Raw genomic sequence first — 17,540 nt, forward strand, 5'->3', positions numbered from 1 at the left:
CGGAGTATGTCTATTAGAAGGACCAAGAAAAGGTGCAGGAGGATACCAAGCTGTAATGGAGAAAAGTTACAAAAGAAAGACTGATGTTACCACAGGTCAGGTATAAAAAAAGCTTACTTAGAGTTTCTTTGTTTGACAAGAGGTTGAAATGAAGACTGCACTAACTATGTGCATTAATGCCTTTTCGTAGTTTAATAAAGCATTAGTATTAAACTGATAAGCTGTTGTATTTCAGCAATTAATTCTAGGATAAATCAGCAAAATCGGACTCACAACAGTTAGCCAGTCAACAAATAATATGCTGCACATTATCTGTGGAAAAAAAAGCGAAACAAACAAATAATTCCAGTTGTGATTATGCAGCGTCCTACAAAGAAAAACAGTACTTAATTATTAAGCACTGAATGACCCATATACATCATTTAGTGGGCCTTGCTTTAAATGACACTTTAATGTTTAGTTGTGAAGCAAATGCTGTAGTCTGTTAACAATAAACAAACACATAAAAAAAAAATATATAAATAGGTTATTTGTGAAAAAAAATAATAAAAAAGGTGTTACCACTATAAAGTGGAAGAACAAATGAGCTCCACTTGAGTCAAGTGAAAAGATATAGTTTTTCTAAAGCCTTGGTTATTTTTCATTAATAAAGATCATATCGTATTTGGTTGGTACTGACCAAGTACTGCTGAGGATAAACACAAAAAAGAATGTTAAAACAGGCAAAAAACATCCAGGACACAGACTAAAAAACACTGTGAAATGAGGATAGAGGAGGTGACAACGGCAGGAGCACATGATAAGCTGCTTAGGAAAGCAGGATTTAGAAATACATTGGTAATCCTAAATAACGATGGTGAATATGGTTAGCATTCTGGTACAGGAGTTCTAAAATTAGAAGCTATTTACTGAGATTTATTTAAAACAGAATCAGAGTGGTGCATAATTATTTGCACTGTCATACTGTAACTGCATATATTAAGCTGTTTTCTAGAAGCATATCACCAATTATGGGGTGTGTTGCATTAATTAGTTTTTTTTTTTTTTTTTTGCCATTGTTTGTCTTGGATAAAAAGCCGTGTGTTTGCATCTATTGGAAGGCTTACCATCCATTGTTGTATTTATGATTGCATACCTACAACTACCTGGCCTTCAAATGTAATGGGGATTCTCTGTGGATTCTCTAAAGTGGTCCACGACTCTCGGGACAGTTTATCTGTTAACAACAGCCATCAGTCTAATATTTAAAATGGGTTGCTACTCTGATAGGATGGCAAACTCAAAGCGGATCACAATTATTGGATATGGTCACTCATGGGCTGTACCTAAAGAGGAAACATAATCATGGGAGCTCCATTACACCACTCTCATTAAATAGCTGACAGATACCCATCCCCCAGCTACAAGCTTTCCACCATGCCTCCTTCATAAGCCGACAGCCGACCTCTTAATCATTAGCTAGCCCACATTTACATACTGTATATAACAAAGCTTCTGTACAATGTTTCTTTCAATGCAGCAGAGTACTTCTGTACAGCTATGGATTTAATTTCAATATAAATGGATCACACTGGTAATGCAGTGAAGGCTTCTAAAAATCCTAATATGATGTACTGTATAAAGAATATAAGATGTTCTATACAATACTAGCTGGCACAACACCTCAAGAGGACAAAGTGGCTAGAAGTGGTTCCGAAACAGTTTGTGTAACACAGTGTCACAGCGGGATATACTATACAATTTGTTATCAATACAGGGCTGCACAGTGAACTGTTACCATAATATTTATTTCTTAGCAGACGCCCTTGTCCAGGGCAACTTCCAGTTTTTACAAAATATCACATTACAGATAAGAGCAGTTATAAAATACAATAAAGTCAGTGGTAAATAAGAGCAAAATCAAATAAGAGAATATAACTATAATAAATAATTACATTTGTCAATAGGTAACAGACACTGTGGTAGTGCATGCTAGCTAGGGGTGTGTGATAATACAGATATACCATTATAATATGGTATTCATCATGCAATACAATAACTGGTACATTAATAACAACACCGGCATTTTTGGTTAAACAAATTTAGGGAAACGTCTACTGGAAAATGTTGGCTATTATCTTGTGAGATAATTAGTTCCCGCGAGAACTCGTAATGCGAGCTGTGCTAACACAAAAGAAAATATGAGAAAGCTTAAATTCTGCAAAGCAAGTCACATGTGTCGAATCATTCCCTAATAAAAAATAAAAACAATCTAAAAAGGATGGCTGTATAGCATTAAACAGTGCGGTATGTTTATGCAAGACTGATGTAAAATATACTGGTGGTACCGCCAACCTTACGTACAGTGGTGTAATCCTACATCTTAAAAGTACCAGAATGTCAATTAAAATATAGATTTTTCTAAAACCAATTATACGATTTCACATTTTATTTGTAGATTGAACTTAAGGGAACATGTAATTGGTAATGCATGCTTCTCGCATGCGACTTTTAGGCTTGTTTTGAAAGCATCTAGCAGGTAAATGTTGTCTTTGTTTGGTTAGTTTTATCATGCTTTTTTTTCTATTCCTTTCAAATATGAGTTAATCTGCAGCGCAAAACTTCAATCACCACAATGCCTTGTATGGTATATCACATCCTCCCCCTCAAAGGGAGTACAGAAGGTTCTGTAAATCAAAAGGAGGGCATGTTGGCACTTCATTTGGTATCAACTTCCTTATTAATTATGTGCATGAGCACTTAGACAAACATTTTCTTGTATGTGTGGATGTATGCATGTATGTTTTTTACAAATGTTTGATTGTTTTAATCATGTTTCTATGGTTCCATAATGGTGAAGGATCATGCACTACTACAGATTGTTTAACAAAAAATTGAAAACCCATCCACTGGGCATAATCATTGGTGAGCACACACTGATGTACCAAAATCAGAATGTGGTTCATTTTAAGAACAATTTTCACTGTGCGTGCTTACCATTTCATAGAAATGCCGTGTACACAGCGATTATAAAAGTTAGCCAATTTGCATTGCTTTTGTGGGAAAAACATTGCAGGATAATACTGTGCTGTGTGTCTCTTTGAAAATGTTGCATTCTCTTTTTTATTCCCAATGGTGCATTCCTTCTTTGCAATAGCAAAGTGACCAAACATAAATCTCCCTATATATTTATTAAGTAAAATGTGCATGTGTCCTAAATGATTTGCCATTAGATCCTTCATCAAACAAAACACAATCCGTGCAAAGCTAAACTTCATTTCACCCTAAAGGGGTTCAAATGCAGATAGGGGCTTAGGTTTTTACAAATCCATTCAGATTTAAAACCACAGTCAAAATGAAACAAACTCCATCTGTTCCACCCATGTGACAGCATGTTGTTTTTATGACTCAACATGGGCCAAAGTCAAGTGTTACTGAAAACCGCACAGAGGCTTATGCAGTAATGGGTATTTTTTATTTATTTATTTATTTTTTATTTTTTTAACACATCTTAAGGGGAGGTAGCAGTTAAATACATAAAACTAGGCCAGGTACAGCCTATTTCTGAATTGCACCAGCTCCCATCTGCCTTTTATAATAGCAGCTCTCATCTCCCTCAAAAATGAGAAACCGATAAATCCCAATAAAGCTACCCACCAGCTGGACCATTTTATCTCAGACACACTTTTCAGAAATAGATCACCAAGCGGTCACTCCACATAAAGACCTGATACCAATACTAAAGATTTCAAGATCAATTAGGTCTACTTGGGGATTTATTATTATTATTATTATTATTATTATTATTATTATTATTATTATTATTATTATAATCAAGGAGGTGGAAAAAAATGAACTGCAAATCAGCCAGACCTGGACAATATCATGTCGTCATGGAGATGTCTCTGTTGCAGGCCACGTGGCTTCCATTTATAATTTAGGTTGGGGGATTTCAATGTTGTGGCACAAGTCAGCAGTGTGACCTTCAATTGATTCTGGATTCTCGAAATTAAAAAAGCATAGGCCTACAACCAGAGCTACAGTGTCAGGAACCAGTATTTTTTACAGACCTACCTTAAATACATTCAGGGGCTGATCCAAGTATACGTGCAAAATGATTTGTGGCAGCAAAACACCCATATTTTGGCATTTTCAACGTGCAAAACTGGTTTAGTGGCCATAAAGTGGGACTATACAGCGTATGTAAAGAACGGTTTTCACCTGGTGTTTTGCACCTGCTATTAAAATTAGCACTTTGCCATCAATAATCCATTTAAATAATATTGAAATGTATTCAAATGAAAAAAAAAACACATGGAATTGGGCGGGGATGTGAAATACTAAGCGGGTACAAACATTATAATGAGATGTAAGGATTTTGCCTCGCACTTGGGCAACTGCTGACCCTCCAAGGTGCAAACCATTATAGAAGCGAGCAATTAAGAGCTGTATAATACCATACACCTTCAGAGACCTGTCACTGGCCTCAGGATGGCTGCTGTGGTACACTTCCTGATGTGGAAATGCTTGGCTGTTGTTCAGGACAGGCAGGAAAACCTTTGGAGGAGAAGGGCAAGATGGAAAAGTCCCTGCTTATTCAAACCAAGGGTCACTTTGGGATGCCGGAAGATCCAGTGGTACTGCGTTATCGTCTCACTCCGCAGGTCATCCTAGACCTAATAGCTGAATTTCACCTTTTCACCACCTGGTTGACTGTCCTCCTGGTAACACCGACAGCATTGACTTTCTCCACCATATGGCCACTTAGGCAGCATAACTGATGACGGCTGAGGCTTTTCCAAATGACTAAATTCCATGCAGAGTGACCTCAGCCGTAAAGACTCTCAGCTCCTCCTCAGAAGATTTTTATTTTCTTTTCTGTGCACCAAGAGGATATTGCTGCCCTTCCTTTAACATATGTTTTTGTTTGGTTTGATTTTTGACCTCCACAACTCTCATACTGTGTCTCCTGCTCTCTGTACTCCTAACTCACCTCACCTCTCCACAGTGCTGCTCTATGCCTGATGCACAGGCAGCGCTCATTGTGACCCTCATTATTACGACTGCAGCTCATTATTTGTGCGTGTTGAGTAATTTGCATTGCTTATATAGGCTGCAGTGCAAAATAATTGCCTGGCCGCTAGGCAATTTGGATTTTGCAGCCGCAATGGTTTGCACTACACCTATCCTAACATCAGCATCTGAATTTATCTAATTGTTATTTGAAATGAAGCTCTTTACACTGAAGCCTTTGTTTAAAGGGTTAAATAAAATGGTTCAGCCCTCCCCCGTCTAAAGTTATTATTCATTGAAAAGTCAAAAATCACCCACTACCGATAAATTACCCGTCCTTACTAGTTCCAAACAATTGACAGATTCAAGATGTTTTTATATCACAAGCACTGAATGTATTAGCACAAACTCAGTGGACTTCCTTATTATTTTGCAGTATAACTGTTTATCTTTCTAATGAAATCCATAACCAAGACTCACCCAAGCATAAACATACACTTGGCTGTAGGGTTACATGAACAGCCAGGACAACGCTGATTCAAGATGACGAGTCTTCAAGCTGTGCAGAAAGGATACTACACATATAATTGGCACTTCTAAGAGCCCTGAATTTAATTTGGTATTAGCTTCATTAGGCACTGTATTACATAAAATGAGAAATCTGCCTTCATTAAATTGTTCTTGTCATGGTGCTTTGTCGGAGGAGCCAAAAGTTTGGAAGTGAATGTGTCTGACTATGTCTAGGTTTGCAAAAAAAAAAAAAAATCTTGGAATGTGTGTGCAACTGCAAGTTTAAACGAGCATTCAGAATCCAACAAAAATATTTTCATACCAGCTTGTGTTCAGAGGATACTAAGAGTGAGCTTGTCTAAACAGAGCAAATGTGATTTTTCTCCCCCCTAATTTATGAAATGAACAAAAAAGATTAACTTGGGGAGATCAACAAAATCTTCTAAATCTACCCTCTTATTCAAAATGGGAGAATATCCTAATATTTTTTTCTAGTATCAACTGGCCATAAACTTGAATCCAAACTCTTGTTCATACAGTGTTTGTCATAATCCCCCAAAGTAGTTTGTTTTAATGGAATTCTACTGTAATTAGTTTAAATCAGACAATTAAACTTGGTTTGGTATACTAAATAAACCACACAAATAGTAAAAAATTATGTTTTCAAATCATTTATTATTATTATTATTATTATTATTATTATTATTATTATTATTATTATTATTATTATTATTATATAAATACTTGCATTATTAATTATTTAAATATGACATGATAATGTTCTACTATGTAATACAACCAGAGAAAAAGCCATCAGAACTGACAGATTAAAGTTTGAGGGTCTGTCATTTTGCCAAGTTCAAATGCATTCTGAAATTTTAAGGAGGAAATAAATCGTAGACATCTCCAATATCAACTGTTGTCAACCCACACTTTATACTTTTTAAGATTTTCAAGATTCCTATAACCTGCCCCTGTGATTCTATCTAGTTTAACTTTATATTTTGCTCAACATGAGACCAGCATATCTTGGCAGGGATATATCAGCACCACTTCCAGTCAGTGGAGTAAATTAAATCATTCAAAACATCTACAACCCTTCCTTCTGTGAAGCTTCCATCGCAACAGAATGGCAGCACTAAAGACCTTCAAGGGCATAACTATATTTATATATCATAAATGTGGCTGTTTCAATGGCATGCAGTTCGATCTGAAGACCATGTAATCTTACTACATGACGACAGACCTTACCTATGGTGTCTTAGTTTATGTGATTTATTAAGGATAAAATAGTTATCTACAATGTTTTATTAATGTACCAAATCTTATAATGAAACGCTAGCCTAGTGCTAGGATTAACAGGCTGATGGTATTATAAACTTTGGAAGTCACAAATTAAAGGCTTTTTGTACAACACAGGATGGAAAACATTTGTGTACTATTGCTGCCTTACAGAGGAACTGCAATTACAAATGTAAAAGACAGTATGCATAAAACTTATCATCTAATTTATCATGCCAGTAATAGTGTTTAACATAACAGTATTTAATCAGGTGATGCATAAACACCATTTACCGGCAAAAAAACATCACTCATCATGACGTTAGAATAACGTACCTCATTAACATTTCATTCATCCGATTCATAAATCAGTATTGTGTCGTTACCCTTACCGGCATCATTATTAATACATGCCTCAGACCAGGTGGAGAATGAGATGTTTCTTAATGGTATCACTTCCTAACATCATTTTTGTCTTCAGGAACATGTGTTAAGCCAAAGTAACACAAAAAAGTCTAATGTTTAATTATCCAACAATTAGGTAATGTAAGTATTTTGTTATTTGTAACACATACATTAAATTGCATTGTTAACTCGTCTGAACAGGATAGGCTACTTATTGACTGGAAAACATAAAAACAGGGGTGTAGCCTATTCCAGACTTTGTTGTGCTTGTGTGGACTGTACATCAAGAGGAGGGAGAAATCCTGGAATACGATCTTCTCAGAAGAGTGAGAAGACTGCAGTTTTTTTTTTTACACTCTGACATTCATCCTGGCAGCACATGATCTTCTCTTTTACAGTATCAACCGCAGTAACCCGATCAGCTATCTCCTGCCATATTTTTTTCAGTCACAAAACCTTATCCGAACATCTGATCTGCGCTGACAAGTATGTATCCTTTTAAAACTGCGAGTTACTGGGGAGTGAATGTAGGTTTTCTTAACCTCTCACTCGCATCCAGCACCTTTTAGTAAAGGAGTCCCTTGCTACACAGACACTACTATGCAATACATTGTGATATACCTGATATGTCCCTGATCACAACCAATTTAGTGTGACATCAGGAATTGCACTATCCAAAGAGACCCATTGAAAAAAAGAAAATGACTGTTATACTGACTGGATGAAAATAAACCCAACAGATACAAGTAGCCTACTAAATAAATTACAAACATGGAGATATAAACATACTCTACAGAGTTTAAACTAACTGTGATCGATTGGCTGGAAAAGGGCAAGAAGCTTTCAAAAATACTGCTGGACTCCAGTGGTTCGAAATGCAAGATGTGGACTGCAATATTCTGGATCTGAAGTCTTTAATTGCTTTTTGCAAAGTAAAGTTTAATGCACCAGCATGATTTATTTTGTGTTACCGGTAACCTTAGGCCAAAGTAAAAAGAATGTGCGGTATGTACTCATTTGATTTTACTACTGTGTTGCACAGCTATGGCCAACTTTATTTATTTATTTATTTTTAACCAATATGAACATAACTTTGATATTTTACTTAACATCATATAACCAAAGAAATTACAAAATTATACTGCAAAAGTATACTAGAAGCCACAATAGTAATGCAGTATTTAATGTTAGATTTTGAAATGTCACATTTTTCAAATTTTGTCAGGTTTTTCATTAAGTATATGAGAACCTACAAAACGGTATGTAATTCAATATGTTAACGTAACATTATTCAGCAGGTTTCATTAGCCTTTACGAAGCAAAATGTGTTAATTATAATGATGTGATGCAAAACTCTTGGCCCTAGCTGTATATGCCTAATGCAATATGCAGATTTATATTTTGTGTACAGAGAATACATTAATGTTATTTAAGTGCAATGGTTTATACACTTAAAATAAACTAAGCACTATAAAATTTGCAATTTATTTTTTACTTTTTTTTAACCGGACTGCTTGATATTTTGGACAACCTGCCATCAACACCTTTAAGGAAACCGACCTTCATGGCATGACATGAGTCATGTATGTATAGTATTCAACCCCCTTTGTACTGAAAAACAGTGTAAAATCAAAGTGGGCTATCTTGATTTTATTATGTAGGTGACAGTGTCTCACTGTAATGCAGTAATAAGACACTAGAGTAGGTGTTTACTCAGTTCTGAAACAGCACACTGTGAACAGCTTTATGTGCTGAAGGTTGTCAGTGTTGTCAGAAAACATCATATGCTGAAAGTATAGTCTTACAAAACAGAGAAAACAACCGATACAATACATTTGTTCCACAGCTATTTCATGTCTCTTAATTAGGAACAAACATTTATTATTTTCTTCAGAATTTTTTCTTTCACTCCAAACTATTTTTTATGGTAAAGAAGCATTAAGTAGTCACCGATTTTCTGTTGTTTCCTCGTTTAAGGTTAATCATTAAAGGCCTATTTGAGCACAGTATTGATCTACAGTACCATGGCACTCACAGTACACAAATTAGCCCTACCCATGAGGCCCTACATTGTACATCAGGAAGTGCAGTGTCACAAACATACACAATAATATATCTTTTTTCTCAAACTTTTTTTTTCCTAACAGGCTTGGCTTATTTGGCTTTCTTGGCAGCAGTCAATGTATATGTTTACTTCAGACTAGTCACAGTTCATATAAATCCTGGGTTCTGCTGCAAGTCTTGACTGTTACTACACCACGATACCTTAGAGAGACTTCATATACCAAATATTTTAAATAACAAATATTAATTAACAAAAACTTAGCATACAGTTCATATAATACAGTATAGCAAAATGTAAGCGTGCCATAAATGCATACGTATGCAAGTATGTGGGCCTCTACTTTCGCTAGATGTTCCAATATTAACTGGAGGGTACAACATTTCCCTGCGTGTCTCTAAATGTGCCTTTTGATGTAGGCCTACCTCAAAACCATGAGGTAGATGGATTTAAAAACAAGATGCAGGGGGTTAGATTATATTGTTATCTGCCAATGTGTCTATGAATATACAGTGTCATATAATGTATGCCCCCCCCCCCCCCCCCCCCAAAATAAAAACATGACCCCCCCCCCCCCCCCCCCCCCCCCCCCCCCCCCCCCCCCCCCCCCCCCCCCCCCCCCCCCCCCAAAGTATGTAAATCTTCTCCTTTGAATGCCATTAAAAACAAAGCCGACTTATAATTATCTATTTCAGTCCCCTCCATAGATACGTTGTATCCATGGCAACCCTGCAAATCACACAGAGAATAGTTACATACTCCATTTGAACATCAACAGCGTTTCAAAGAGTTAACACACAATTATATACATCAAATTAATATCTTTCAGAAAAGCTGCATTACATTTTTCACAATATATAGCAAACACACAAATCAATGTCAATCACTCGCAAAGTAATAGAATGAAGAGATGGAATTCACTTTACCTGGCACATGTTCTATTCCCGGGTTATATTAGGTATATCCTAACGTAATATGCTATGCTTTAGCCGCTCTTACACTATTATCTTATGTTGTTGTTTTAGTTCTACATATGTAATGGAAATTTTAAAAAACCCTTATTAGCAGGCTCAGTATTAGATGTGATCATGAATGAACAGTGCTATAACTGAAGTCATACTGGACACAAATTGGAAGGCTGAATAAAGGTCTTAGTCCACAGGTTTCAGCACTGCAACCTGTGGTTTAACCTCAGCCACTTGTCCACTGACACTGCGGTAACTGGGTCTCAATAAGGTTGCACTGTTGGTCAGTTGTGATTATAGGGCATTTCAAAATGTACAGCAGTAGAATAAAAAACAATTCAATAAGCATATCTAACAACGGAAAGATGTGTAAGCTAGTCTGCTACTGACATGCCTACACAAAATCACAATTTACATTCGAGGTGAAAACTAAACATCCACAGGGCTAAAACAAAAATGTAATAACACATTTTGCTTTCCTTCTCTTTTCATCTACTAAAGCACATTTGTGACCGGGGAAAGGCTGTTCAGCATATTATGCAGTGATTGACAAAAGGAAGTTAACTTTTGGTTCACCACTGACTTGTAAACGAGAATGGTTTATTCAATGTCACAGTGAACCATAGCGGACACATAGCAGCGTTATCCCCCATTCTGCTGAAGCAAAACTAGCAATGCATTTCCAATAAGAAACATTGACAACTGGAGACTCCGGGAAGTTTCAGATTGATGCATAGCCTCCCACTCTCCAAATAACATCAACCTCCACAAAGCAATATATGGCTAACAAGTGGGACCAGGTTTTTCTTTAACATTGCTGGGGCTAGAACTTCTCCTTCCATAAAGAAACGCAGCTTCTTTATTAACAACTGCATTATTTAATTGGACTATAGAGGCAAACATATGTTTTGATAAGCCCAACACATTCGTAACAATACTTTTGAATTTTGGTTATCACAAGGGTGTGCAATGCTCTCTCATTTTCAATAAGCAGTGACGTTGAGGAAAGAAAAAAAAAAACATGTGTCTGTATATATATATATATATATATATATATATATATATATATATATATATATATATATATATATATATACACACACACACACACACACACGCATATTTTTTTTTGTTTTGTTTACGGGTTCCACCACATAGTTATATACTTTTGGTAACATCCTCCAGCATAATTTGTGCGCAGGATAAATCAGAAAACTCTACCTTCTCCCTCCCATCACCAGATGTATTTAACCTCGATATAAATCCAGTTAAACCCTGACACACTTGGTAACTGGATTGATCCATGAGTATTTAACCTACTATTCATCATGAGCAGAGCATTGTCTAGTAATTCAGAAACCGGCTATATTTTATTATGTACCTGGCCAGAGTGTAAATATACAGCCAATCCTGCTCTTATTTTAAAAGGAACAGATGATAATGGGTCACAGTTTAGTCTTTAATGCTGCCCCCCCCCCCCCAAAAAAAATAAATAAATAAATAAAATCACGTTTTTCTGATTAATACCGATCATGAATACAGACATTAAGTGGGGCTAGCAAGCAGTGCAGTGGGTTCATTTTTATATTAACTACAGTCTTTCAGGTTACAGAGGTCTGTTGTTTTAACCTAGTTTAGTGATAAAAAAGTATCCTGCAATTAAGTAAAAAAATAAAAATAAAATCAATGATAACAGTGTGCAATTATTTAATGATAGCACTGCATATCAAATGACATCCGTTAACTTCATCACAGTTTATTTGTTTCTATTTGATATTTTTGTTAAAAGCTGCAAGAAATTAAAATGTAATCCTTGGGTTAGTCCTCGCTGGACATTAGTCTAGATTATTCTTTATCACAAAACCACCGCACAACATGGCACAATAGTTAGCATATGCTCAAGAGAGACCCAGGACTGGGTATTCTTTGTGGTATGCTCAGGTCAAGGTTTTGTTGGAAGCAGAGTGTAGGTATTTTTAAATTTAAAATGTGATATGAAAAGAAAACCCCAGCAAACCATGCATTAAAATTAGGAACAGAACCATCATTGTACAACACAAAATACAAACTCAAGCAAGTATGGGAACAGAGTTTTTCGATTAAAGCTAGGTTTACGTCAAAGCGGGCATTAAAAATCCTGGACTTGCACGTTGAGAATCAGAGTCTAAATGCTGTCATTCATTAACTTGGCAATAAAGTGTGATATGAAACCAACAAATCCTTATCTCCAACACGCTATCCCCAAAGGAGGCCTGAAGTTAACGCCCCTATAATCATGCAAAGCAGCCTGAACCCCTCCTATGTGCTATTTCTAATACCAGAAATAAGGAACTCAAAGGGAGCTGCAAAAGCTGTGTTAGCATATCTGAACTGCATCTGCATCTGACAAGACAAACAGAAGGATTCTGAAACCTTTACAGGAATTTGTGTTCTATCCTGTTTCTCATACTTTAGTCCCCCTTGGCGGCACACACAATTAGATGTTCCTTTTTGTTCAGGGCACCTTAAGAACCCACGGGTCCCAGTCGTTTTTCATTATCCAATGTCATTTTTTAACGCACGTCAATCGGATCAAATCGAACTTGTTTCGATTCCAAAATTGGCGCATTACCGTCGTACGACAATAACGGACTCAGCATGCAAGGTGCAATAGGGAATGCACATGATCATTTTTTTCTGTTTAGACGCACGTTAAATTCTGAGGTTATCGGATCCAGTGTGCAATGGCCATTAGTCTCACAATTTGTAGAGTGCACACAGAGAGGAAGTACTATGTTCTTGCTCTGTGCAAAATTAACCAAAACACAGCTAAGATGGGGTTGGAACAATCGTCCCAATAAATGCTGGATTCGTATCTGCAAATTGTGTGTCGCTTTCCTTCATTTTCCACCATACGCTACAATATTAATTTGGCTTGAGGCATTTAAAATAATTTCGTGAACAAAAAAGCCAATATTTGTTATAAGGCGAAACACATATCGCGTGGTCTGCTAATTATGGACCCCGACAATCACATTATAACGGGGTAGCACTGTGTGTGTGTGTGTATATATATAAATATATATATATACACACACACTCACACATTACACGTGTACACAAACACATGTATACTTTTCCATGTATCATTACAATATGTATTATGCTAAATCGTGCTTCCCTATATTGTATAATTCTTGTTTACGTTTTCGTTTACTGAACTTGCATTAAGCATTTAATACTACGCTAACATTGTTTGGATTATGCATCAAACTTATACTGCTACTTGCAATTCAGTTACTGTGGTGCAATGTTTTATGGATAATGACTGATGTTGAAGAACGAGGTCTTTATTTTTCTGTCAGAAATCTGGAAACCCTAAATAAGGCCGACAAAACACAGAGTAGGACTGAGCATGTGTAGACAATGAAGACGAGAGGTATGACAGAGCCCACCAAACAAACGTATATAAATGAAAACAAACGAGGGCAAACTGCTCCTTTAAACATTTGTCAAAATCAAATCACAGCAAATGTAATAATGTAACGCAAGCCTGGCGACTCATAGAGAAGCACGGGCGGCACAGTGAAAAACAAAGAGCAGGGTGTGCAGCGCTGCGTGACCAATGCAAACGCAAAAAACAGGCGGGAATTGTCCAAGCTTGATCATTTCTGAAGGACGATCTCTGGCGAGATGCGAGTTTACTATTAATCCAATTACTAGGTTAATACAAACTGAACCGTGTCACGGACAATGTTGTCTGTCTCAATAAATTGGCAGCACTGAGCAAACCTAAATTTGCACCACAGAAGAAAATCGCTCGTCGCCATGATTTGCAATTCCCCTTATTCCTGAATGTCTGAAATTAAAAAGATATGATCCCGTAAAATGACAAGCCCCTACGTAGGCACTACTGTAAAATGACCAGCCCCTATGTATAAAATGAGTAGTTAATGAACATTTATTTAGAACATGTACTACTTTATGTATTCTGATTGGTCCAAATCAACACGTGTACTAAATATTTGAAACGTGTACTAAACATGTTTTTGACCTTAATAATTTAAAGGGACAGCTTGATTACATATGACTAGTGGGTGGATTCTCCTTTCAGAAACACATGTTTACAACAGCAATGTCCCTTTTCAACTGCTTATTAAATCTGATTTTCTGAAGTGAAGTTGTTTGAAAAAAATAACCAGGAGAGAAGAGTATAATGATGTTTTCTGTGTTTGTGTGTCTATTATACATCCTATTAACTGGCTTTCACAAAATATTAACGGGAGAGCCAGCAAGTTATTAAAAAATGCATGCTGTGCTAAAACATAGGTCTCACTGTATTTTAGACCTAATCTCAACATTTCCCTATACAAACACCTCAAAATGCAAACCACTGTGAAGAAGAATGTCAATGAGTTTCAAACTCCTTTGGGCAAGAGGTGTTTCAACACGTTTCCACATTTGTGCAGCCGAAAGCCCTTGTACTTCAGAGATATATGTAGAACGGTTTTGACCATAAATATCAATGCCCCTGCCCCTGCCCCCATCCTCTTGTGTGGTGTTAGGAAACACAGGTATGCTTTTCTTATTAAGCAGGACACTATGTAAAATCTTACATTCTTGAGCTTTAAAAAACGAGAAGTAAATTGTGTTTTATAACCCAGCCACTATTCTCTTTCTATAAAATGCAATCAGTGCTTGTCATTTTTTTTATATGACCCAAATGACTAATAGCTCTAGATAGATTTGCTTTTATCATATGGAATTCAAAAGTAAAACCTTAAATAAAGGTTCTCAGTATGACAATTTTCACTATTTAATCTAAGAGACAATAATTATAGAGTACATTTTGAATGTCATAGTTAATAACTAGACCTTTGGTGTCTTTAATCCATCACCATATACCCTGCTTTATAGGAATTCAGAATGGTATGATAACAATTCCACAAAAGCAACTAGTCCCACACAGTTTTGACACAAATACAATATGCACAACAAATACAATACCAGAATGAAGCACCTACTATTTAACTTATTTTTTTTATTTACTTATTTATTTTTTACAAATTGTACCACAGTGAAAATAACTTGATAAACCCAGCTCCACATATTTAATCTGAAGTTATCACTTCTTGTACAATATTCAGAAATAGCAGACATGGTGATCTTGTTGTTAATGTCATTTGAAGCCCTAGTGTAGTTTATCAGTAGTGTGTCTCGATATATTATACAGGCAGGTATCACGCTACGTACCCCTGGCAGACAGCTTCTTGGTGTTGATGATTTTGGCAGCAAACTCCTGTCCTGTGGAGATTTTCAGGCATTTTTTCACCACTGAGAAAGCTCCTCTGAAAAGTGGAAAGCAGAAATACCCTGGAACGTGACTGTGAAATAAGCATCCTGAACAGGTAAATTCAATAGACAGCGGAACGATATTTCAGGAATGTACCCTTGAAACCAAATACAAAAAAAAAAAAGATAAACTGTCAAAATGTTCTTTTTTTATTTTAAGTATGAAGAACACATTAAAATTACTGAAACTGTAATTCACTATACTGGCAAGCACACAGGTTTCCCGGAAAACCATCAGGTTTATTTACAATTTGTCTTGCAATATTCATATACCAAATTCTGAAACTGTTGCCACTCAAGGTTTAGATAACAGTTTTAAGAATAAGGCTGCAAAAAGATATGCAAAAAAAGTACTAATGAAAGTACTAAAGGACCTTAATGGAAGCCTTCCTTGCAAGCCCTTTCATGAACAGTGCAGCTATATTTATGAATTTCTGTTTTTATAGCTTACTTTTTATGACCCTTTTAGCCCATCCATTTGATTCCTTAAGGAAAAAACAAAACACCTGACTCATGTCAACTGTACTGTAAATTATAACAGAGGATCCACCTCAGAGTCTGTTACATAGACCCATTCACTGGAATTTTTTGGCTGAAGATCAGGGCTGGAAAAGCTCTGTCTGTATTAGTTTAATCTATATAGTAGTAATACTATAAGAAACACACACTGAAATATAAAGAGCTTGATGCACATTTTTCCTCAAAACGTGTGTTTCTTTTGAATATGGCTGACAGCTATACTTTCTTACATTGCTACCAGCTTTCATTTTGAAGATCCTTTACTAGTTTTTCATAAACAACAATTGTGGAAATATCATATTTAACTTGTTCTTGTTGTGGTCACGTTATAATTAAATTGAACAGCAGAAGCGTGGGTTCAGCCACATTCTGACTGCCTGCAGCCTACTGGATTTTACTTTTAATGAACCATGCAGACTCCTCAGAAGTTTGATAATTGTCAGCTTTTAGCTGCTATTGATTTAAAATAATATAATACATAATGGTCATATGATTGGTAATCTTAAAAGCAACGACCTTTACTAAACGCGATAGGTAAAGAATTGTAAATCAGGTTATAAGTAATACAATCATGTACATATTTTCAGTACTGTGGAGACACTGATAGTAAATATCTCTCGAACGTTGTATGATAAATATTTAATGTACATACAACAGATGTTGTATTTCTCTCAGTACATAACGAGAAAACAAAGATATGCTTACTTCCCAAGCTCCTCAAAAAGCTGATATTCGTCAGTAAACCTGGTGCAGGTTGTTGCCATGATGAAGTAGTCTGAACAGAGAAGAAACAAAGGATGCCTGGCAATAATGCTCTCTTCTTTCACTCTTACTTTCTTCGACTTCCTCAAGCGATTCTGTTTTCAAAACAGATTAAACTACACACCCAGCAGCAGCAGCAATGGTGGAGGTCCAGACCCCCGCCTCTATTGTTGTTTAAATTCACCGTATAGCTCAGCTGTGATACAAACGCTGTAACATATAGTTCTCTACTGACATCGAGCCTCTCCGTGAAATATTTATATTGAGCTCTTCCTGATCTGAGATGTTATACCACACCTCCCTCTAGCTGCAAGTAGGGGGTTATTTTTCTCTAAAGTGCCTTCTGCTTCAAGTGTTCCAGATTTCCAAGTCATTTGTCTGGGTTTATTTTGGAAGACATGGCTGTAATTCACCGCACTATGCAGGTCTTTATGGAACTGGCACTTAAAATACGTCATCTTTTGGAACTGCAGGACGCTTTACTTCACAACAGTCACATCAGCGTACTGAGATGTGACAACATTTAACTCTGTCAGTAGTCAAATACATATTACATTTCCACCTGCAGCTTTGCGCCAGCAACAACCACAACTACGAGTCTTCATAGAATTTAATTAGTACAAAACACAATGTTCTGTAGGTTCCTGTCTTGTTTTGGCTTCCTAGCTCCAATCTAGACTCATTTGTTTAAAACAATGTACTGTGATTGGTTA

General features: G+C 36.3%; 1 protein-coding gene across 18 annotated transcripts in view; it reads right to left on the reverse strand.

Annotated features, from left to right (window-relative positions):
- LOC121322582 (calcium/calmodulin-dependent protein kinase type II subunit delta) overlaps positions 1 to 17,088 on the reverse strand; it is a 116,104-nt gene extending 99,016 nt beyond the window's left edge. For 5 of the 18 annotated variants that reach the window (XM_041262749.1, XM_041262783.1, XM_041262758.1 and 2 more), the window contains exons 1-2: positions 16,771 to 17,086; positions 15,448 to 15,542 (exon numbers count right to left, since the gene is read on the reverse strand). In XM_041262749.1, coding sequence (XP_041118683.1) covers positions 15,448 to 15,542; positions 16,771 to 16,829 — 154 coding nt within the window. In that variant the 5' untranslated portion in view covers positions 16,830 to 17,086. Of the gene's footprint in view, positions 1 to 15,447; positions 15,543 to 16,770 lie in introns of all 18 variants that reach the window. The other 13 variants (XM_041262732.1, XM_041262740.1, XM_041262713.1 and 10 more) reach the window with 5 other exon arrangements.
- Positions 17,089 to 17,540: the final 452 nt, after the last annotated feature.

The sequence above is a fragment of the Polyodon spathula genome, chromosome 1, assembly GCF_017654505.1.
Source record: "Polyodon spathula isolate WHYD16114869_AA chromosome 1, ASM1765450v1, whole genome shotgun sequence".
In the NCBI taxonomy this organism is placed as follows: Eukaryota; Metazoa; Chordata; class Actinopteri; order Acipenseriformes; family Polyodontidae; genus Polyodon; species Polyodon spathula.